This window comes from Musa acuminata, chromosome BXJ2-9 (genome assembly GCF_036884655.1).
Source record: "Musa acuminata AAA Group cultivar baxijiao chromosome BXJ2-9, Cavendish_Baxijiao_AAA, whole genome shotgun sequence".
Taxonomy (NCBI): domain Eukaryota; kingdom Viridiplantae; phylum Streptophyta; class Magnoliopsida; order Zingiberales; family Musaceae; genus Musa; species Musa acuminata.
In genome coordinates, this window is record NC_088346.1 from 45589301 (window position 1) to 45610652 (window position 21352).

The 21352-nt window shown below is 43.9% G+C and overlaps 2 protein-coding genes across 2 annotated transcripts; both read left to right on the forward strand.

Moving 5' to 3' along the window:
* Nucleotides 1–9150: 9150 nt before the first annotated feature.
* LOC135622084 (seed lectin-like) lies at nt 9151–9936 on the forward strand. The gene has a single exon (XM_065123724.1). It carries the CDS (start codon nt 9151–9153, stop codon nt 9934–9936), a length of 786 nt encoding a protein of 261 aa, XP_064979796.1.
* Nucleotides 9937–16619: 6683 nt separating this feature from the next.
* LOC135622085 (CDT1-like protein a, chloroplastic) lies at nt 16620–20073 on the forward strand. Its single transcript, XM_065123725.1, has 8 exons — nt 16620–16954; nt 17037–17156; nt 17230–17464; nt 17802–17912; nt 18051–18446; nt 19046–19247; nt 19346–19436; nt 20016–20073. Exons 1-8 carry the CDS (start codon nt 16620–16622, stop codon nt 20071–20073), a joined length of 1548 nt encoding a protein of 515 aa, XP_064979797.1.
* The last annotated feature ends 1279 nt before the right edge of the window (nt 20074–21352 follow it).

Sequence of the window (21352 nt, forward strand, 5' to 3'; positions counted from 1 at the left end):
ATCTTTGCTCGGGCTGCCGGAATGACCGGCCGCACGGACTGGACCACGCCTGGGATCGTCGGGATGCTCAGGGGAAGGCGCCTTCTCCTTGCGTCCCGGGGAAATCGCCTCGTCTCCTTACCTGTACACGGGTCGAGTCGGAAGCTCGGCCCGACCCCTCCGACGATCAAGTTAGACGATGTGGAGTGGAGTTCGTTCTTATGTTGGTCTTTTTCCCCCCTTCTTCCCATTTAGAATGCGAGGGTATTTATAGGGAAGGTTACTATTTCCTGATGTGCCCGCTTGCAGGGGCAGGATCGTACCTCTGATGGCGTCTGATATTGCCGTCGGCGTTGCGTGAAGAATCGGACTGCCGCAGGGCATGGGCGTGCCTCGGTCGTCGTTCTCCTTTGCCTCGGCCAAGTATGTTGGGTCAGACGACGACGAAGTCGTTGTCTGGGAGCGGGTGACGTCAGTGCACATCGCGTCGGCATTATTGCCCTCTTTGGGCAGAGTATCGTCTAGGCGTGGCTGACGTCGTGGCGTGTCATGTCGCCATTTATTATCTCCAACATATTCCTCCCCCGAAGGAAGTCATACCGTAAAATGGGGGGGTCCGAGGCATGGCTTCATCTTTGAAGGGTCACGTGTGTGGCGGTGAACCCGGGTAGCGTGTGGCCGACGGGTGGATCCAATGGAGCAAACCGAGCGGGGGTCATGGTCTCGGGGAGCACGGGGCCGAGGAGCATGACGCAGGCGAGCGGGCCGCGCAGGTGTGTCTCGGGGAACATGTGCCGATGAGCACGACGCAGGCGGGCGGGCCACACAGGCATGTCTCGGGGAACATGTGCCGAGGAGCACAACGCAGGCAGGCTGACTGCGCAGGCGTGTCTCGGGGAACATGTGCCGAGGAGCACGACGCAGGCGGGCTGACCGCACAGGTGTGTCTCGGGCAACATGTGCCAAGGAGCACGACGCAGGCGGGCTGACCGCATAGGCGTGTCTCGGGGAACATGTGCCGAGGAGCACGACGCAGGCGGGCGGGCCGCGCAGTCGTGTCTCAGGGAACATGTGCCGAGGAGCACGACGTAGGCGGGCTAACCACGCAGGTGTGTCTCGGGCAACATGTGCCGAGGAGCACGACGCAGGCGGGCTAACCACACAGGTGTGTCTCGGGCAACATGTGCCGAGGAGCACGACGCAGGCGGGCTGACCGTGTAGGTGTGTCCCGGGCAACATGTGCCAAGGAGCACGACGCAAGGGGGCTGGCCGCGCAGGTGTGTCTCGGGCAACATGTGTCGAGGAGCACGACGCAGGCGGGCTGACCGAGCAGGTGTGTCTTGGGCAACATGTGCCGAGGAGCACGACGCAGGCGGGCTGACCGCGCAGGTGTGTCTCGGGCAACATGCGGCCGAGGAGCACGACGCAGGCGGGCTGGCCACGCAAGTGTGTCCCGGGCAACATGTGGCCGAGGAGCACGACGTAGGCGGGCTAGCCCAAGGAGCTACTTAGGCTGTCGCCTCTCCCTGCCCGCTTTGACAGTGGCGAGAGCCGAAAACTTATATGTCTGTTTTTCTTTCTGGGGGGGGGGGCGCCGGTTGCTTTCGCCGCACGCTTTCGGACGTTGAGATCGAGGCATCAGGGCTCTGCCGCTTCAGCGAAGTTGCCACGTCAGGCTTTCATTAAGGCGGGGCATCTTTTGGCATTCCTGTCGTGACGTGACGGTCACGCATGTGCGCGGGTGGGCTGCCGCCCATTCTCGGGAGGCGAAGGGGCGCTGGTTCTGGCGGGATATCTCCCTTAAATAGCGAACGCCCGGCTTCGTTCCCATCTCTCGTTGCCGAGTTTTCTCCTTCGGGTCTTGCCATCTTCCTTCCAGTCATCCTCCTCGCCTCCTGTGTCGCCCTTCCTTTCCCGTAGTGCCCCCTGTTAAGGTCAGTGAGGATGACATCCTCTCCTTCCTCCTCCTCTACCCCTTCCCATGGAGCCAGGGAGGGACGTCCTCCATCGTCCCCCGTTGAATCCTCCGATGGGGAAGCGGCGCGGGCCCTCGAGGCCTTGATGTGGCAGCATGACCTAGACTCCTCCGTGAGCGGGTCATCACTGGGGGGACTCCAGAAGTGTTATGGTATCCCGGAGGTCTATATCCTCAGCGCGCCCGAATCGGGACAGCGGGCATATGACCCAGTCCCGAAGGGTTTTGCCCTGACTCTAGACGCCCTGGAGGCGGGTTTGCGTTTTCCCCTTCACCCCCTCATTGTGTCATGCATCTCCCTCTGGCGGATTTCGCCGTCCCAGGTGGCGCCGAACTCCTAGCGCTACCTAGTGGTGTTCCTGGGGGAATGCCACTACGCCAACATCACCCCCACCCTCAACCTGTCTCGTTCCTGTTACTATCTCTCTCTCCAAGGGACCGGGGGGTTATTTTCTATCTGCCCGGGCAGTCTTTCGAGTCGGGGGGGCCCCTTCAAACAACAAAGGGTGGAAGGGGAGGTTTTTTTATGTTAGCCGTGTAAGGGATTGGGGCTTCGGAGTTCGGTGGTCTGCGAGGGCGGTCGATAACACCGTCCCGAGCCTGAGTGAAGCACAGCGCCAGGATCTGGGGAGGCTTAAAGAGGCTCTCCCCAACTTCCAGGCCCTCCGGAACATGACCGAGCAATGGTTGGTCGAGGCGGGTCTCAGCCCGACTCCTCCGGGTACGTCAGTAACGCTAGGTTCGGACATTGCATGGCTCAATTCTGGTACTAATATTTTTCCTATTTCTTATAGAAATGGTGAACCTTCGATCGCTTCTAGGCGGTTAGGCGTCGCAAGCTCCCCCTCCAGCACTGCCGGTCGACCCGCAGCCCGGCTCGAAGGACGCACCGCTGGAGGTCGAGTCCGGGTGCCCTCGGAAGAAGGCGAAGGCACAACCTTCAAAGGGAGCTAAAGCAGGCCCCCGTCGGGGCGAGGCCGGGGCTAGTCGGCAGGCGGCCGGGAAGGGCCCGCGCCCTCCCTCCATACATGACCTGTGCCGGCTGCCATCCGGGGCCGAGGAGCCGTTCCCGACGCGGCTGGTGGGCGAGATCCCAACCGGGGAGGCAAGCGACCCCCTGGTTGCCCGCTGGGGAGGCCTATCCCGAGGGGACAAGGTGTGGGCCGGAGGGGACTCCTCCGCGGCATTCCTTCGAGGCGCACTTCATCCCGACATGGCTCGGGATTTGTATACCCTGCCCTTGGAGGCTTTGCTTGGGAAGTCTACCAAGTCCCTGACCTGGGTAAGTGCTTCTCCGACGTTGTTCTTTATGACCCGTCTTCCTTCTTACAGGACCTTCATTATGCGACGGCCCTGATGGACAGGGTGCGTGATGCCAGCCGGGTCATCGGGGACCTCGTCAACCGCAACGCCGAGCTCCGTCGTCAGGTCGAGGAGGCCCGAGCCGGGGCCGGCCCGGAAGCCATGGCGGCCGCCGAGAAGCGCGCGGTGGACTCGGAGGCGGAGGCGGCTCGCCTCAGGTCGGAGCTCGAGGCCTCCGGGAAATCAAACGAGGAGCTCCAGAAAACCATAAGGGTGGAGCGGACCAAGCTCCGTCTGTTGAAGACGGAGGCGAGCGCCCTCAGCAAAAAGCTAGAGGAGGCAAAGGCCGAGACGAGAGCGGCCTCAAAAGCACTGGCAGAGGAGGCACGTCTCCGACCCGTCAAGGATAAGGAGCTCGTCGAGGCATACAAGAAGTCTGAGGGTTTTGAACTCGGGCTGACGCGGACGGGACGAGTGTCTTTCGAGTATGGATACCGAATTGCAACGTCCCGCTTCCGCGCTCGCCACCTCGGCCTCGAGGTAGAGGAAGACCCCTTCACTCCCCACCCCGAGGATCTGGAGGTGGACATGCCCGAAGACGTCCCCTTTGACGATCGCCTGGACGTCCCATAGTAATAAGAGGGTCCTGTATTTTGTGTGTTGTGTTTTTTTTTTTGGTCGGTTTGTAAGTCGGGGTCAAGTCTTGTAATGTTAGCTTTCCTTAAATAAAAAGAGCACTTCTTCATATTGCTTGTCTTCTTTTTTCTCACACGAAGAATTTCTTAAGGTTTTGGACGTTCCATGTCCTGGGTAAAGGACAGCCATCCATCGTGGCGAGCCGGTAAGTGCCCGGTCGGATGACCCCGATGACCCGATAGGGTCCTTCCCACCTGGAGGAGAGTTTACTGCATGCTCGGGTCGGGTTACTCACCTTGGCCCTGCGCAGTACGAGATCCTCCAGCCTAATAGGTCGAGAACGTACCTTCCTGTTGTAAATCCTAGCAATGGCTCTTTTATATGAGAGGGCCTTCAGGTGCGCGTTGGCTTGCTTCTCCTCGAGCAAGTCTAGTCTGGCTCGGAGTCCCTCAACCGACGTACCCTCGTCATAGGACTCCGTTCGGGGGGTGACTACCTCCACTTCAACGGGCAAGACAGCCTCTGCGCCAAACACCAAGCTGTATAGGGATTCCCCGTTTGGGATATTGGGTGTGGTCCGCAAGGACCATAAGACGCTCGGGAGTTCATCGACCCAGGCCGAACGGGCCGCAAGTGTCCTCCTTCGGAGGCCGCTCAAAATAGCTCGGTTGGTTACCTCGGCCAACCCATTCGTTTGAGGGTGCACAACCGAGCTGAACCTCAGCTGTATCTCGTAGCTTGCGCAGAATTCCTTGAACTGAGCACTGGCGAATTGCGTCCCATTGTCCGTGATGATGACCCTGGGCAGACCAAACTGGGTGACAATGCTCTTCCACACGAATGCCTCCACTTGACGCTCCATGATTGCCGCCAATGGTTCGGCCTCGACCCATTTGGTGAAGTAATCTATCCCAATGATAATATATTTTCGCTATCTCGAAGTCGGTGGAAAGGGGCCGAGCAGGTCCATTCCCCACTGTGTGAAGGGCCACGCGTAATCCATGGGTGTAAGCGACACCGCCGGTTGCCGCGACGTGGGCGCGTGCCTCTGGCATGCTTTGCACTTTTGCACATACAACTTTGCGTCTCGGCACATGGTGGGCCAATAGTACCCCTGACGGAGTACCTTAAATGCCAGTGTGCGTCCACCTACGTGTTCACCGCAAATACCGCCGTGGACCTCGGCGAGGACCGACTCGACCTCTTCGGGCTTGAGGCAACGTAAGAGGGTGAGCGAGTATGACCTCCTATACAGCCGCCCACCGATCTCACAGTAGCGGGCATGGGTTCGGTGCAGGGGGTTTGGAGCAGCCCCTTCCCCTGTATCTGGAGGAATATCTGAGTTCGGGATGTTCCCAAAGCAGGGGAGGGTGATCTGCGTACAGTTGGGTTGGATCGATCCGTTCTGCGTTTCAGCGGACCGGCCAGCTGCCCAGTCGGTGGTTCCGCCCGGGGCCTTTTATTCTCCTCGCGTCTCCCGGACATCCAGGCTTCTGCCGCGACATAGTGATTGGCCCGCTGGAGCATTTCTGAAACAGTGGAGGGGGGTCATTCCACGAGGGACCAAAAGAAACTAGAGGGACGGAGACCTGCCATAAATGCCTACATCAATAAAGAGGGTGAGCACTTGATAAGCCTCAGATTTTAGTGGTGAATCGGTTCACAAAACGAGAGAGAGGTTCGTCCTCTTTTTGGTTCAGCCCGAGGAGCAGGGCGATGGATGGCTTTGGTCGAGCCAAAGCCAAGAAGTTGAGCTCGAACTCCTCGACGAGTTGGTCGAAGGAGGTGATTCCCCCGGTCTTCAAGCCGCTATACCAAGAACGGGCCAAGCCTCTCAGGGTCGTGGGAAACGCCCTGCACATTAGAGCGTCAAAGGTTCCATATAACGCCATCTGGGCCCGAAAGGTGGCCACGTGGTCGGCGGGATCGGTGGTGCCGTCATAAGCGTCCAGGGAGGGGAGTCGAAAGTTCACGGGGACCGGGTGATCCCGTATTTCGACCGCGAATGGTGACCCCCGGCGCGCCTCGTCCCCAAGCTCCCTCTTTGAGGTCCGGACCTCTCTCTGTATATCTTCAAGTCGCTGACTGAGAAAGTGCAGCTGGGCCCGGATAGAGCCCGTTGATTCAGCAGACATCGGCTCATGCTCGGGTCAACCGGGAGGGTTTCCCCCCGCCTGATTTCCCAAGGGAAACACCCGAGCCAGAGGTGAACCGGGGGGGACAGAGGTAGTCGTGTGAGCGGGCGCAAGTGGGTCTAACCGACGCACAGGCTGGGCCACTGATGGGTTTGTCGCATGGGAAACGATCAGGATTACCGTCTGTACCATTCCTGCCAAGGCCCGGACTTGAAGGGCGAGGTCCTGAAAGGCTTCAGACGACACGAGCGAGGGGACACTCGGTGCGCCCTCGGGGAGAAGTAGGCCCGGGTCGTTGAACAAACGCTAATAGCGTTCTGAGGTCGTGGCGGGATCGTCCGTCCTCGGCTCATTGTGCGAGGGGTGCTCGGTCGGCGCCCTCGCTAGGAACGGTCCCTCAGCAGGGGCTTCGTAGGGGTCGGTCAGAGGATCCCTCGACATTGGCCCTCCTTCTAGAGCCAATCTGTTGGTGTAAACAACTTTGTGCCGTGTCTCGGGGCCGACGCAGCTTAGTTCGGGTTTGAATGACGGGGATCTTTGCTCGAGGTCTCTCGGGATTGCCGAAGTGACCGACCGCGCGGACTGGGTCACGCTTGGGTTCGTCGGGATGCCCTAGGGGGAAGGCACCCTCTCCTTGCGTCCCGGGGAAGTAGCTTCGTCTCCTTGCCTGCACATAGGTCAGGTCGGAAGCTCGGCCCGACCCTTCCGACGATCAAGTTAGTGATGTGGAGTGGAGTTTGTTATCTATGTTCGTCCCCCCCTTTTCTGTTTGGAATGCGGGGGTATTTATAGGGAAGCTTACTGTTTCCAGATGTGCCGCTTGCAGGGAGCAAGCTCGTACTTCTGGTAGCGTCTGACACTGGTGTTGGCGTGGCGTGAAGGACCGAGTCTAAACAGGTCGTTAATGGGCCTCGGTGCGCGTTCTGGCTCGTCTGACCAGGTTCCGTCGAGTCGTTTGAGGTGTGAGGTGTCGTCCGGGACAGCTGACGTCTGCGCGAGTCTTGTTGCCATTTATTATCCCCATCAGGTTCGTTCCGTGGAGGAAGAAGTACACTGGTAGGGAGGTTGAAGACGAAGAGGACTCGGACTGTGACGACACCATTGATGATAATGAATTCAAGAGGAAGAGGGTCAAAGAGGTTTCCCAATGAAGAGCTAGCCAACGCCACGAGGGGCTTCTCCAAGGAGGCGAAGCTCGGGGAAAGAGGATTCAGGTCGGTGTACAAGGGTCATATGAGGGAAAAGCTTAAGCCGGCTGAGGCACCGGAATCCGGTGCAGTTGGTAGGCTGGTGCCAAGACGAAAACTTGTTTTCAAGCTAATTATCAGATCAAGAATTATAAAATTTAATTAAGATTAAATATGTTTAAAGTTTATAATATTAAGCATAAAAAGTTTGCTTGAGTCCCTAAAAAGTCTTGAACAATTTACAGAGATAAGCTATTACAGACCACAACAAAAAGTAGAGAAGAGGTTTAGTATAATATAAAGCTTAATATGATAAAAAATAATTAATTTAAGATTTTATTGATAGTGAATATGAATTTATATAAACAAAGAGATATTATAAAAATATGATAATTACATAATTTTTAATTAATAATAAATATAAAATATTTATCTAAATCATTTCATAATTTACGAGATGATTCTCGTTATTGATAAAATTATGATAATATATTATTATAATTTTATAATTTAAAATTATAATAATATATTATGTGGTGTATGGGGACATCAAGCCTCGCAACACCATGCCGGACTCCAAATATTTGGGTTGGCTAGGCTCGCCGACCATGGTTTAGCCGGCACGATGGGTTACTTGGCCCCAGAATGCGTCACCACCGGCAAGGCGAGCAAGGAATCCGACGTTTACAGCTTCGGAATCATTGCCTTAGAGATCGCGTGCGGCAGAAGGCCGGTGGAACCGGCGGAGCAGCCGAATAAGGTAAGACTAGTTGAGTGGGTGTGGGATCTCTTCGGAAGAAGGACGATTCTGGAGGCAGCATACGAGAAGCTCCATGGCAACTTCGACGTAGAACCATGGGTGGCTCATGGTTGTAGGGCTGTGGTGTGCTCATCCGGATTGGAGTCTGCGGCCATCGATGAAGCAGGCAATCTTGAGACGCCTTTGTCACAGCTTCCTCCCAAGATGCCGGTGCCGATGTACTGCATGCCTTCCGCAGAGGAGATTCAATCTTTGGACACATCGTTAGAAGTGAAATGAGTTGTTTGCTTTCTACATATGATCAAAGATTGACGTCTAGATTTTGTTTTCACAGTCTGTGGATTTATAATTTATTATCGATTATCTTAGTTGTTCATTTATTATCAGAACCTTCTTTTCTGTCGAAACATCCATATGCATTAATCATGGGTCGAAGGCCCAATAAATATCTATACGCTTAATAATGCTTAATATATGCATACAATATCTATATTTTGCATAAGTGATCCAAATTTATTAAGTTAATATATTAATTGTTTCAAATGATGTTAGAGTAAATGCTAGCCTTGATAGTTACTGAATCTAAGAGTAGCATTAGAAACATAAATTTCAAAATCTTCATGCATAAGTCAATAGAACTTTCCAACCCTGTTTTCTTAGGGACATCTCTCAGTCAAGATTGGTTCTTGAATTCTTCTATGAAGTTTCCAGGAACTGCACTCTGATGCTTCTATGAATCTTCTTCTTGATGACTTTTCGATTTTGTTTTGAGTTACATCAATACACATGATGTATTTCAATCTAGTTTATTATGTATTTCAAACTGCAGCCTTCTTCTTTGATGCAAGATGGTTGAATGACAGAGACACACCAACCCCCCTGAAAGTTACTTATTGAATCATAATTCTAATCTTATGTTCAAAGGTATAAATCATACATTAGATTCACTCATTCAGAACTCACAATAAAGATCATAGTATATGAAGATCAATCAGCTTTATACAATAATGCATGTTACTTCACAAGTCAAGTCATCTGCAGTTGACTTGACTTGTGAAGTAACATGCATTATTGTATGCTAAGCCTCTGGCGATTTTTCTCTCTGGTCATCTGTCTACTTATGCTAAGCCTTGCACTGCAGAAGCATTTGCAGTGTTCATCTGTGACCGACCAGCCATGGCGCAGCACAAGTGGAGCTTATTCTCTGTTGTCATCCACCTTTCATTTGCAGTGATGGTGATTCCTCTGGTGAGCTCGCTCTCCTTCAACTTCACTAGTTTCAGAGAGGACGACCAGTCATTCCATATAGAGGACGATGCATCCTTCAATGGCACGGTGATCGATCTTACGCGGTACCCCATGCAATATGCCACCGGCAGAGTGGTGTACAACGAGCCGCTCCTCCTGTGGGATGCCGACACAAGAAATCTGACTGATTTCACCACGAATTTCTCCTTCATCATCGATTCCGTCAACGAGTCGTCGTACGCCGACGGCCTGGCTTTCTTCCTGTCGCCTTACGGTTCCACCTTTCCTACCTACTCGAGGGGAGGCTTCCTCGGCCTCTTCAGCAACAGCTCCCTCGACAATACGACCGTCAAGACGGTGGCGGTGGAGTTCGATACCTTCTCTAACGAATGGGATCCGAAGGGAGATCATCTTGGAATCGATGTCAACTCGATCATATCAAACAAGACGGTGCCGTGGAACAGCCGTGTCAGGGATGGCAGACGGGCGAATGCATGGGTGAACTACGACGCCACCACCTTCAATTTGAGTGCCTTCGTAACCTACGGTGCAGATCGGCTCTCCAATGGCAGTACCAGCCTATCCCTCACCGTTGATCTGCGAGATTTCCTGCCGGAGAGGGTAGCAGTTGGCTTCTCGGCCACCACCGGCAGCTTGACTGAGACGCACACCCTCCTCTCTTGGTCTTTCATCTCAAAGTTGCAAACCCCCTGAACAGAGGTAACAAGAAGCTGGTCGGAATTGCTGTCGCTGCTTGGTGGCTTACTCGACTGCTGATGAAGTTGTGCTTTATAAGATCACATCTTGTCAGTGAGCAAGATATGCAGATCTATATTTAGATATGTAAGGAAAACTTAATCTTTATATCTTGATACCTTTGCTTAGAAGATAACATTCCAAGAAATAGCTGTGACTTACGTACACGGCTTTGAACATGGGGAAATCCTTTTTCTTGCGTTAGGAGTTTTGGTGTGTTACTAAAAATTGGTGCTAATGCTCATTTGACCAATCGAGGTAGGAAGTCAAGCCTTAATCTTATCAATGACATACGAGAAAGAGGATGATATAAAGTTATATGAATTCAACTGCAAGTATTTTAACCTCTTTAGAGAAAAGCGAGCGGTAGAGTACAAAATACAACTCATTTTTTATATACTGCTATCGAATCTCAACATGAACAACCGGAACTCAGCTTTGTTCTAGAACAAACAAGTATAATGACAAGTAGCTTAGTTAGTCGAGAATGGTGTAATCGAACTAAGTTGTTCCCCTTATGATCATAGTGATGATGGTACCTAAGAAGGATAGATGATAGGCATATGCATTTACTACTATGCTGTGAACAATAATATCATAGTAAATTAGTATCCCTTCTCATGGCTAGATGACCTATTAAACCAGCTCTAATATACTGCCATCATCACCAAACTAACCTTATCACCAGGTCTAAATCCCAACACATGAAAGACAATATTCAAGTGATTAGTCATGTCATTCAGACCTTGCAATGTTCATGCCACATTCATGTGATTGATGAATGATGTACTAAGTTCACACATCAGTAACTTTATCATCGTCTATCTCGATGATATTCTCATCTATAGTTCATCAAGAGAAGAACATATTAAACACATGTATAAGATATTCAATCTTTTGAAAAAAAATAATAATTACTGCTCAACCCGAAGAAGTGCTGAGTTTGGAAAACAACACTCTATTTAACTTGGCTTTGTCATAAGTGGGAGAAAAATCTAGATTGATAGAGATAATGTCAAAGGTGATCTGAGAGTGGCCAAAGCCAAGAATAATCACTAGAGAAGAACTTAAATTGCATGATTATTTTTTCGATATGTTTGGACATACTTCAGGCTTTAAGCTCAATCATGTTTGATAGAGATTGACGATTCTTAAATAAATTTTAGAGAATTCTTGGTACCATTATGGACACTCAATTGAAGAAAAGCAATATGTTTCACATTCATTTACATACCATGAATTCTTAGTACTATGAGGATATAGCCTCCACGTCGGAAGATATGGCTAGAAAGCCTATCGTATTGACTCACATTCAGTCGAGCAATGGATAACTCTATGACCAAATTACCATTTGATGTATATTTAAACTACCTACCCTAAAGCTCTTTTGATGTGTAGTTTATGATTAATTCAATACCGTAAACCTTCGAAGAAGGCAACATAACACTCCAAGCTTAGAAACTTCACTCGATAAGTACATGAGGAAATTGAATGCCAACTTCAATGGACTCAACAAGAATATAAAGCGTTAAGGATGGGTTCCTAGAAAGTGAGCTTGTTTGGCTACACGTAGAAAAGGAACAAATAAAAGGAGAAGAAAAGAAACTCAATGTTATCACCATTCAAAATTTTGAAGTGGATTGGAGACAACATTTGCAAACTCAAGTTGCCAACATACATTGAAATATACTCAATTGTAAACATGAATAACTTGAAGGTGTCCACGAAATCAATGCTAGATGATGAGTTAAGTGAAACCATTTTTAATAGATGACTTGATGATTGACCAAGAGAATATACTAGATAAAGACATCATCGTCGAAAAGAATGTTACTTGATGATTGACCAAGCAAAGGGCAAAAGCCTAGTTGAGCAAGGTGGTTCACAAAGGAAGTTGAATTAGTAGAATTCCCCATCTTCAATTCTATATTCAATATGAGCTGAATCACCAAATTGGAGGAGTACAATCAAACTTAGATTAAGTCCTACTCTAATTGAAATCAAACTTAGTTTGAGTCATATTCTAACTTAGCTTAACCTTGATTCAAGTCATACTTCAATTCAATTCAGATCTCGCTAACTCAAATAGCCTGAACCCAAACTGAAAGCTCAAGTTCACCAAACTCAAAGTCTCAACTTAGGTTAGTATAAGTTGGATTTCGATTGAGAGTCTAATTTTAATTAAGACTCTTCCCCTCCAAATCCTTAAAAGGGAAGTATGACAGCCCTAAACACAATAACACAGAGAGTTGACTATAATTCAAAGAGAGAGTACCTGACCCTGAAGAGAAAAGGAAAGAAGGAGAGAGGTGATAGTAGGTTATAACATTAAGAAGTACAAGCTATCACATAAGAAATTCAAGCTTGTTGTTCAAGAAATCTTCTTCAAAAAGCAATCTAGATTTTTTCTCTATCAATCCTCCTAGAAAGCGTAAATCCACTTCGAAGAAGGATCGATATCACCAAATCCTTTCCCCATATGGATCATTTGATAAATTCTTTATTTTAAGCATATTCCTCATTATATTCAAGATTTTTCGTTCTTTCATTCTACCACATCATTATGTTGGGATAAATAAGGTATAGTTAGATGATTGACTCATCACAAAAAAAATTTAAATGCTTTACAATTGAATTCACTATCCTATTGATATAGTAGTTATCTTTAATAACTACTTGCTGAATTTATGAAAGACTTTTAATTTGTCTTTCAAACTATATACCAAGTTTTCTTGTATAATCATCAAGTGAGGAAATAACGATGCTTGCAAAAAAAATTGTTGGAGTAATCTGACCATGAATATTAGTGTGAACTAACTAAAGTGGCTTCAGTGATCTGAAATTTGGCTCATGAGAAAGCTTTTTCTTGGTTAGTTGGTAAGTAGATACTTCCCATACTTGGTTTCATGAGAAATATAAGACACATCATATACCATCTTTTTTGCTCATAGCATATTGAAATCATCAAAGTTTCCATATGTCTCTAAAGATATCATTCTATCATTCCTGATACTTAGAATAAACAATATATTCTTTGGCATCTCCACTAGGATAATTAAGCAATTAGTATTGGTTCTTAAAAATGATTTATTATTTTTCATATAAATGCCATAGACATTTTCTAAAATTGACCAAGACTAATAAAAATATTCATGCAAAGTAAACAATTAAAAGAAATCAATAATTTCTACGTTTGAAGTTGACATTGTCAATTTTGATTTACAATCCAAATAGGTAAAATTGACTTATCTTCTGAACCTTTTTGTATTATCGAGCATAGTTTCATCTTCGAGAGGAGAATTTCACTTAAGGATAGAAAATTTATATCTCATTTTAGTCCATTGCTGCAAAATTTATATCTCCAGTAAGACCCTTCGGATAATTAATTTTATTTCAAAATAAAATATCTAAACTTAATATTAAATTTGATGTCTTAACCATTGTTATCCATGACAATAGATAATTAAAGCGGACACACTATATATATGAGATGTCTTATTGGGAACTTCAAATAATTTATTGTCCTAAGAAATGCATTACATGCAGACATGAGGTACGTCGGGCATAACAAATTTTTCTTTATTTTAGGAAAATGCATCACGTATAAAGAAGATACTCTAATTTATGTTGAATACATATTTTTGTCTTGGGAGAATGTATTATGTACCAAGATGGTACATCTTGGTAGTGTTAGTTTTGTTGGGTGCTTCAAGTGCTTTGTCATGGGTGATTACAACAATGGAAATAAAGACTCTTTGGATAATATTAGGTACTTTAGATATTTTTGACTAAACAAAAACAGAGGGATATTTTGGGATATGTCGATTATTTCAAATGTTCTTTTGTCTTAGATGGAAGCATTATACACAATCAACACACTTTAGATTATATTGAGTACTTTAGATGTTTTTTTGTCTAGGACAGACATATCATATACAAAAGGAACAATTTGAGTTATGATAAATTCTTTATATGCTTTTTTGTATCTAGAGAATGTATCATGTGCATGTGTAAGAAGAATACTTTGATTGTAATAAGTACTTTAGATATTTTTTTGGTTCTAAGAGAATAGCAAGAGGAACACTTTGAGTTTGTAAGGTGCTTCAGATGTTATTTTTTCTTAGGATATATTATGCATAAAAGGTACATAGTATCGGTCTTATTGTGCTTTAGGTGTAAAGCTACTTTTTTATTTGTATAATCGACTTTAACAATATAAGTGATAGGCTAAAACAATGATAAAGAGCTCGTAATAGAGAGATTTGGGTTCATCTTAAGGGAGATATTGTCTTAAGTTAATAACATGCATTAGGCACACACGTATCTTTGGCCTAGAGTGGGCCATAGATCAAACATTAGGCTCAAGTGTGACTTGGGCATGGTTATAGTCCGACCTAGGCTCTTGTTCGATGATTTTGCTTGAACTAGAGTTGATTCGAGTCTGTTGCCAAATCTTTTTTTTTTTTTTTGATCAACTTATACCGACCAATTTCAGATTTGGCTCCCTCTTTTTTATATGTTAGTTGAGGTTAGGCGTTTCTGCTCAACTTTTTTTTGCATGAGAAGAGAATGGAGATATTTGAGATTTTTCAACTAATAATGAGATCTTCAACATAAGAAATCTTTGAACAAGTCCTGCGTATTATGATGAGTTAGGTGTTTCCTCCTTATCTTCTTAGCACTAGTATGAGATACAGTTGATCCAAGGGTTCATCATCTCTTTATCTAACTATAAGGAGTATTACAATATTTTTTTTTAGTGATAGTTGTAGAATGTGATTGAGGTGGGAGGGAGATTAAAATATCACTTTTTTTATATTTTCATGTAAAGTAGTTGGAAAAGCAGGGTGAGAGTAATAGTTATAGGGACCATTTATTTTGAAATATGAAAACATATTGATTTTGAAGATCCATATGTTAGAATGGTTTTTCGAGAAAATCTCATATCTTATTACATTCAGATGCTTGTCAAATTTTAGTTGCTCATTTAATGTAAGACTTATATATTTAATCGAGTGAGTCTCGAATTAAGGTAAGGACAATTGAAGAGATTGTGACACTTTAGAAAGTAGCCATAATATGATTAGATTAGAGTTTTCTAGGGCGGCTCCATTTGAGATGTCCTGTCAATTTTATTCATATTATGATGAGTTATTGATATTTGTGTTGACACGAGCTATATCAATTACAGGATAAGAGGAATGATGGATCATTGGGTGAGGCTAAAGAAGGCTTTTAGTATAAATATTGATTTAAATTGGATTTTCTATTAGGAAAATAAAATTTTTATGGGTTCTTTTAGGATATTTTCTAATTGGTCATCAACTCAACATACAAAATTGATTTAACCTAGTCTCTTTTTCAAGAATCTAAGTTCCAACTAGGAAAAAGAATTCTTAGCGAGGTAGATCTAAGATCAACCCATATACTCCTTTATGTTGTGACAGATTATTGTAGTGAAGTTTGGGATTCACCGATAAATTCTTACGGGTTCTTTTAGGTTTGGTTTTCATATCATATTTTCTAATACCAATCTAAAATGATAAATTTTGATCATAAATTCAACATACAAAATTGATTTAATCTATTCTCCTTTACAAATATTATCAAATCTATAAGAGACAAAAGAAATTATTTAATTAGAAAAGAATTCCACTCTAAAAACAAAAAAAAATACTTACATCTCTTGAAGTCTATTCTTATAAAAGATTATATCTCGATGCGTAGAAGACTCCTTCAATTGGTTTTGATTTGTTACAAGTGAAAAAAAGGACATAATATTAGGAGTTTGAGGATTTAGATTTACTTAAGTTTGATAGAAACTTTCCTAAAAAAGATTATATGAAATGATATTGGTTTTGTAACTATTATTGACCACAAAATATGTAAGGCCTTAGATGTGATGCTGATATAGCATGTTCAATTGGCTCGTTGTCATATCGGAACTAATTGGGTAGCATATATCCGTCCCAATCCAATTGATCGAAAATAATGTACATATGAAAGATGAATTAAGATGTTAGTGAGACTTTTAGTCTTCAAAATAGTCTCGATTCATCTAACTCAATAGACTTGTTTTTATCCCATATGATTACTTTTTATGCCCTTTATTTATCATCTCTCATGTATCATCGACTAAACTAATTTTTCTTGATATATTCTATTTTTTTATAGTTCTTGTTGACACAACCAACTTGAAGTTGGAAATCACAAGCTACCTATCTCTGATAATTATTGGAGAGAAGAGAAAGAGAGAAGGAGAATTATGGAGCTTCCATGAAAGAAATTAAAGAACCTATAATTTTCTTATAAATATTATTTTTGACAAAGACAAGTTCTCACCCAATATAATTTTACTCATTTAATATCTAATAGTAGGAATCAAGAGTTCATAAAAGGTCACACACTAAATGTCATACATACATACATTCGACAATGGTTCAATATATCTATACAACATTTTAGTTTTTATATATATCTTTATGGTAAATTTTCATATAAAAGGAATTAAATTTAGTGTATTGTTTGAGGGTCCATTTCCTTACATAATTCAATTATTATTATTATTATTATTATTACTATTATTATTATTATTATTATTTAACTGTCCCCCCTCCGCTACCTTCCTCTCCCACACCGGTATGGATTCCGAAGCTGCACCCAAGCTTCCCGTTCCCTCCAAGAAGAGGCCGACGTCCTCTCCCACCCCGCCCCAGCAACCGTCGGACAAGCCCGCGGAGCTCGCAGACCTCATCCGCACGCCCAAGAGGCTGGAGGAGCACCCGCCGCGGGCCAGCAACCGGGGCTTCGCCTTGTCCGTGAAGGAGGTGAGCCAGGTCGCCCTCGGGCTTCAGAGTCCCACGGGCCGGTCTGATGTCGATCCCTTGCCGGCCGAGGAGCAGCTGGGACCTGTCTCGGGGCCTTGTTCTACTCCCAATTCTTCCGAAGCTGAAACGCTTCTCAAGATTCCAGAAAAGTATGTTCTTGTTATCGGTGATCCACCAAAAAGATAGCTTTTTGGGTTCCATTTTGTCTACATTTGCTTCTCTTGTGATCAGGTATGAGTTACTGTGTGAGTTCTTGGATAGCATGGAGAGCTCCATTCGTTTGCTTCGGCAGAAAGGGTTGATGTCCACATTCCCCAACATCTGCACCACTATTCAGAGTTTGATGGACAGGTGACAGTTTGATCTACTTGATCTTCTTGATACGATACGAAGCGAGTTTGATGAGATTAGTTTCTGCTCTCAGGAGGTTCACTTACGTGCATTTGGCACGGTTGAAGTACATTATGCCGGAAGCTATAATGATCAAGAAGGTGCTTTTGCATGATGTCGCTACTTGCTCTCTCAAGACAGAGCTGCAGGTGACACTGCAAGTCGATGCAGTAGCAAGGAACATGCAGGGAAAGAGTGAAAGTGGGCGTTCGATCTTGCCGGCAGTGTTCAGGGAAAGGCTTGTGGAGTTCTTCAAAAACCATCCTGAGGTACCGAAAAATCCGCCATAGTAGCCTTCTTATCTTATTGTTTAGGCAATCCTTGTGAGCACAAAGACTTGCAGGCTGCTGCTCAGAAATCTTGCCCATTTGATGTTGTATGATTGTGCTCCAATGATTTCTTTTGCTTAGTAGATATCACAAGCCAATTTGGACTTAGTAAAAGATGTAATTTGTTCTGAATCTGATAAGTAACTAAATCTCTACAATGTTTTATCTTCTCTTATCTACACAACACTGTATTAATTCACCTTCAATTTTGGTGTACAATAATTCATAGATTGAGGATTGCTTTAGAGCCATATTGATTTCTAGAATTGTATGTCAGGGAGATGAGGTTCCAGTTGAGCGGCTGCCGCATCCATTTAATCTGACAGAGATCAGTGGATACCCGAGAGTGAAATCCTCGTCAAATGCTGCTGTCCAGCAACAATTTCTGGTGCCGTCTCACATGTCCCAATCTTTTAATATCCTTAATCCACATAAAACTCCTCTGATGTGATTTAGTGAGCTTGTCTTAAAGATGATGATCATTCTATTTTTTTTTGCTTCATCTGCCATAAAATGCACTCTGAAGTCACCCATATCAAATAAGTCATTGCTCAGTTCTCCTGTATCAACAACCTTATCAAGCGTATATGGAGGTGGTGAGAAGGATGCTGCAGGGTTGTCCAGAACTGATTACTGTTCTCATGAGGAATCAAAAGTTCAGTTGGAAATTCCTTCAAAACTCATGTTCACTCCATTAACGTTAATGACTGACACGCCGGAAATTCCAGCGTCAAAGCGATGTCGGACAACCCCTGCTTGTGATTCTACACCGTCGAACAAGTCTGTGAGGCGATCGACCCGAACAAAGTTGTTTATGACTCCAGAAGAGAGTGCAGAAGCAGGGGAAAAGGAGAGTGGTGATAGAATTTTGTGTTCCAGTTATGACATTCTCAGTTTTCTACCAGAAACTCTCTTGCACTCTGTAAGTCTAAACACAACCTCTTTCTTTGGTTTATTAGCTTTAAATCATTTCGAGAAGTTTCTTGAAATGTTTTCTGTAACATAATTTCATGGTTGGATGCACTGTTAGATCTATCTTGCTCTCGTTGACACAGCTTCCTTTTTTTATTTTTTATTTTTGATGATTTTATGCATCATTCATTTAAATGACTTAATCTGTTCCTCTTCCTAAAATGTAGGAATTGTGTTATAAGATAATTACTTCATGCTTTTATTTCGATTGACATGCTGTCTTTGTTCTTTTTTGTCTATTTTAGAGGAGGTGAGAAGAGCATCTCCCTTATTGATCTCAAGAAAATTAAAATGAATGCATAAAACAAGGATTAACAAAATAGTAAACCCAGAGGAGTGTTTCTGATTTAGCTCATGTTCGTCATGAATTTTATGTACTTTTTCCTTCAGCGGTTGAGGGAGATGTTTCAGGTCAAATTTATTTGAGATTATATGTTCCATGGTGCTTTCATTTTCTTAGCTATATGCCTTCTACAACATTAACAGTTTTTAATGACCATATTTACAACACCTTTGTCAAAGCAAGTCATGAATGTTGTATTTTTTCAGATCAAGGAGAAAGAGCAGAAGACAATGCAGGAGAGGGAGCCTGGCTTTGCCATTGCTATTAGAAGGAATAAGTTGATAGCTTCCTTGCCTACTATTTTTGATATGATCTTACTCATATTTCAGTCATGGAAGCGGTCCGTCATGACAAAGCAAAACTTAATTCATAAGTTAGTATCAAGTCACTGTAAAATAGTCGATCAAGGTATGCCAGCTGACATTAGGCTGGAAAATAATTGATGTTTCCATTGTGCAAAAATAATGCTTTTTTTAGAGCTAAAATTCTGGGACTTCGATCCGCAGATGAGGTGGAGGACCAGTTAAAACTATTGTTAGAATTACTTCCAGATTGGATCTCCAAAAAGATTGCCTGCGATGGCGACATTCTCTGTTGGTAAGCTTCATGAGAAACAATTCTAATTTTGTGCTTGCAAGCTTGGCATCATACTTCATACTGTCATCATACTTTAGGTTTTAGACTTTTCAGGTTACCATAGCATTCATTATAGATTGGCTTAATAAGAATGGCAGGAGAAACTGATGTTTGAAGAAATTAACTAGTTTTTATCTAGGATTATATAACAAGCCAGCTTATGGCCTTTGTTACCTCATTTCAGATTGACATTTGCTTACCTCTATCTGTTTTTGTCCTCCCCTGACTAATAGTACATGGATGAATTTAGGTATCAAAAGGGAATAGATGACTGATATGTTCACAAATCAAAGTACAAATTATGAAACTCCCCACTTAAAAAGTGCATTCAGATTATTCTATGCATGCATTTTTTTTCAGAACTGCTCTTGGCTTTCTAATGATGATTATTTCCTCAAAGAACCATCAAACCAATAGCTGAACTCATCATCTAAGATTATGTACTGTGAAATTGACTTTCTTGTTCTTTTCCTTGTTACTACCATTTGATACATATTTATGACCAGATACTTGACTCATTACTAATAATGTGTTCTGCAGTGTAAGTAATGTATCAAACATAGACGAGATTCGGCAAAGGTTATCAGAAGCAGAGTAGGAAAAGACACCTGGAACCTGATACATCCTGTCCTTGAGTTCTACCAGGACTGCGTATCGGAGAAGCTGTGGTTTGTGCTATTTGATGATGCTGCTCAGCACTAAACTGGTTCTTGCCTTAGTTGGAATTGTGTATGTCTCATTCTTTATATATACATTTACAAAGTGAGCTTTTGAGGAAGCTATTACAGTGAATCGAAGATGTATCGATTATTTAGATTTATTAATCTGTTAAACTAAAAAATGATATTATCCCAATCAATGAAGTAGTTGATTTGAAGAATCCTTCATCTGATCTCTGAATTCTGATTATGGATGAAAATCTGATAATTATTTTCTTTTGGATTATTTTTCGATATCAGATTAATGGAAGTCTTGCATACTGGAGTATCTGATCAACTAATTTGCTCGGCTGACATAAGCAAACTCATTGGCATATAACAATCCAATTTGTCACCTAACCAAAATTACTTTCTTAATTTAATCCCTACTGAATTCATCATGCAAGCTCATCATAACAACATACTAGAGTGGACATTTGAACCTAAGATCATGCTAGGCAAAGAGAATAATAAAAACACCATTGATCCACAATAATAATTGTTGATGAAAGAGAAAGGAGAGATGCAAGAAACTATGATCAATCTTGATAAGACTAGATACATGAACCTGTAAGCCAACACCGAAAACACTGGATGTGGGATGGATCTAATATTAGAAATTCATGATACATGAACTTGTGCCTGTTGGAAATTTAGGGTTCATTGGGATGGGTCTAATGTTGCATCCTGGGAAATTTTCTTTCTATAACCAACCAAGAGGAAATATGACAGTCCTCTAAAGGTATAAACCAGAAGTGATACATGAAACCAAATTGCTATGTATCAAACCAACAACAAAATTTTCCTGATAAAAGAAAGACACTTGTAGCCTTTTGTTACACCTCATAGCTACTGTTTTAACTCAAGAAATCTGTATCATATCATAGAATATAGCAACACCACAAGATCTCAATTGGCTTTAGCCAAATACATAATTCCAGAAGCCCAGTGATAGAAAAGCAATTTGCAAAGTTGTGGTCCCATCCAAGTACCAGTACCAGTGTCACCATGGTTCCTTCCATCACCATTAATATGGTATCCTAAACTTAAATGATAGAGATGAAACTTGTGTATGGAAGCACAAAAGTACATTTTGTCTATAAGATACATCTTACCACTACTCATATGTCATTTATATTGGTTGTAACTTTGCCCTCTTGTATCTCCTGTTATATCTTT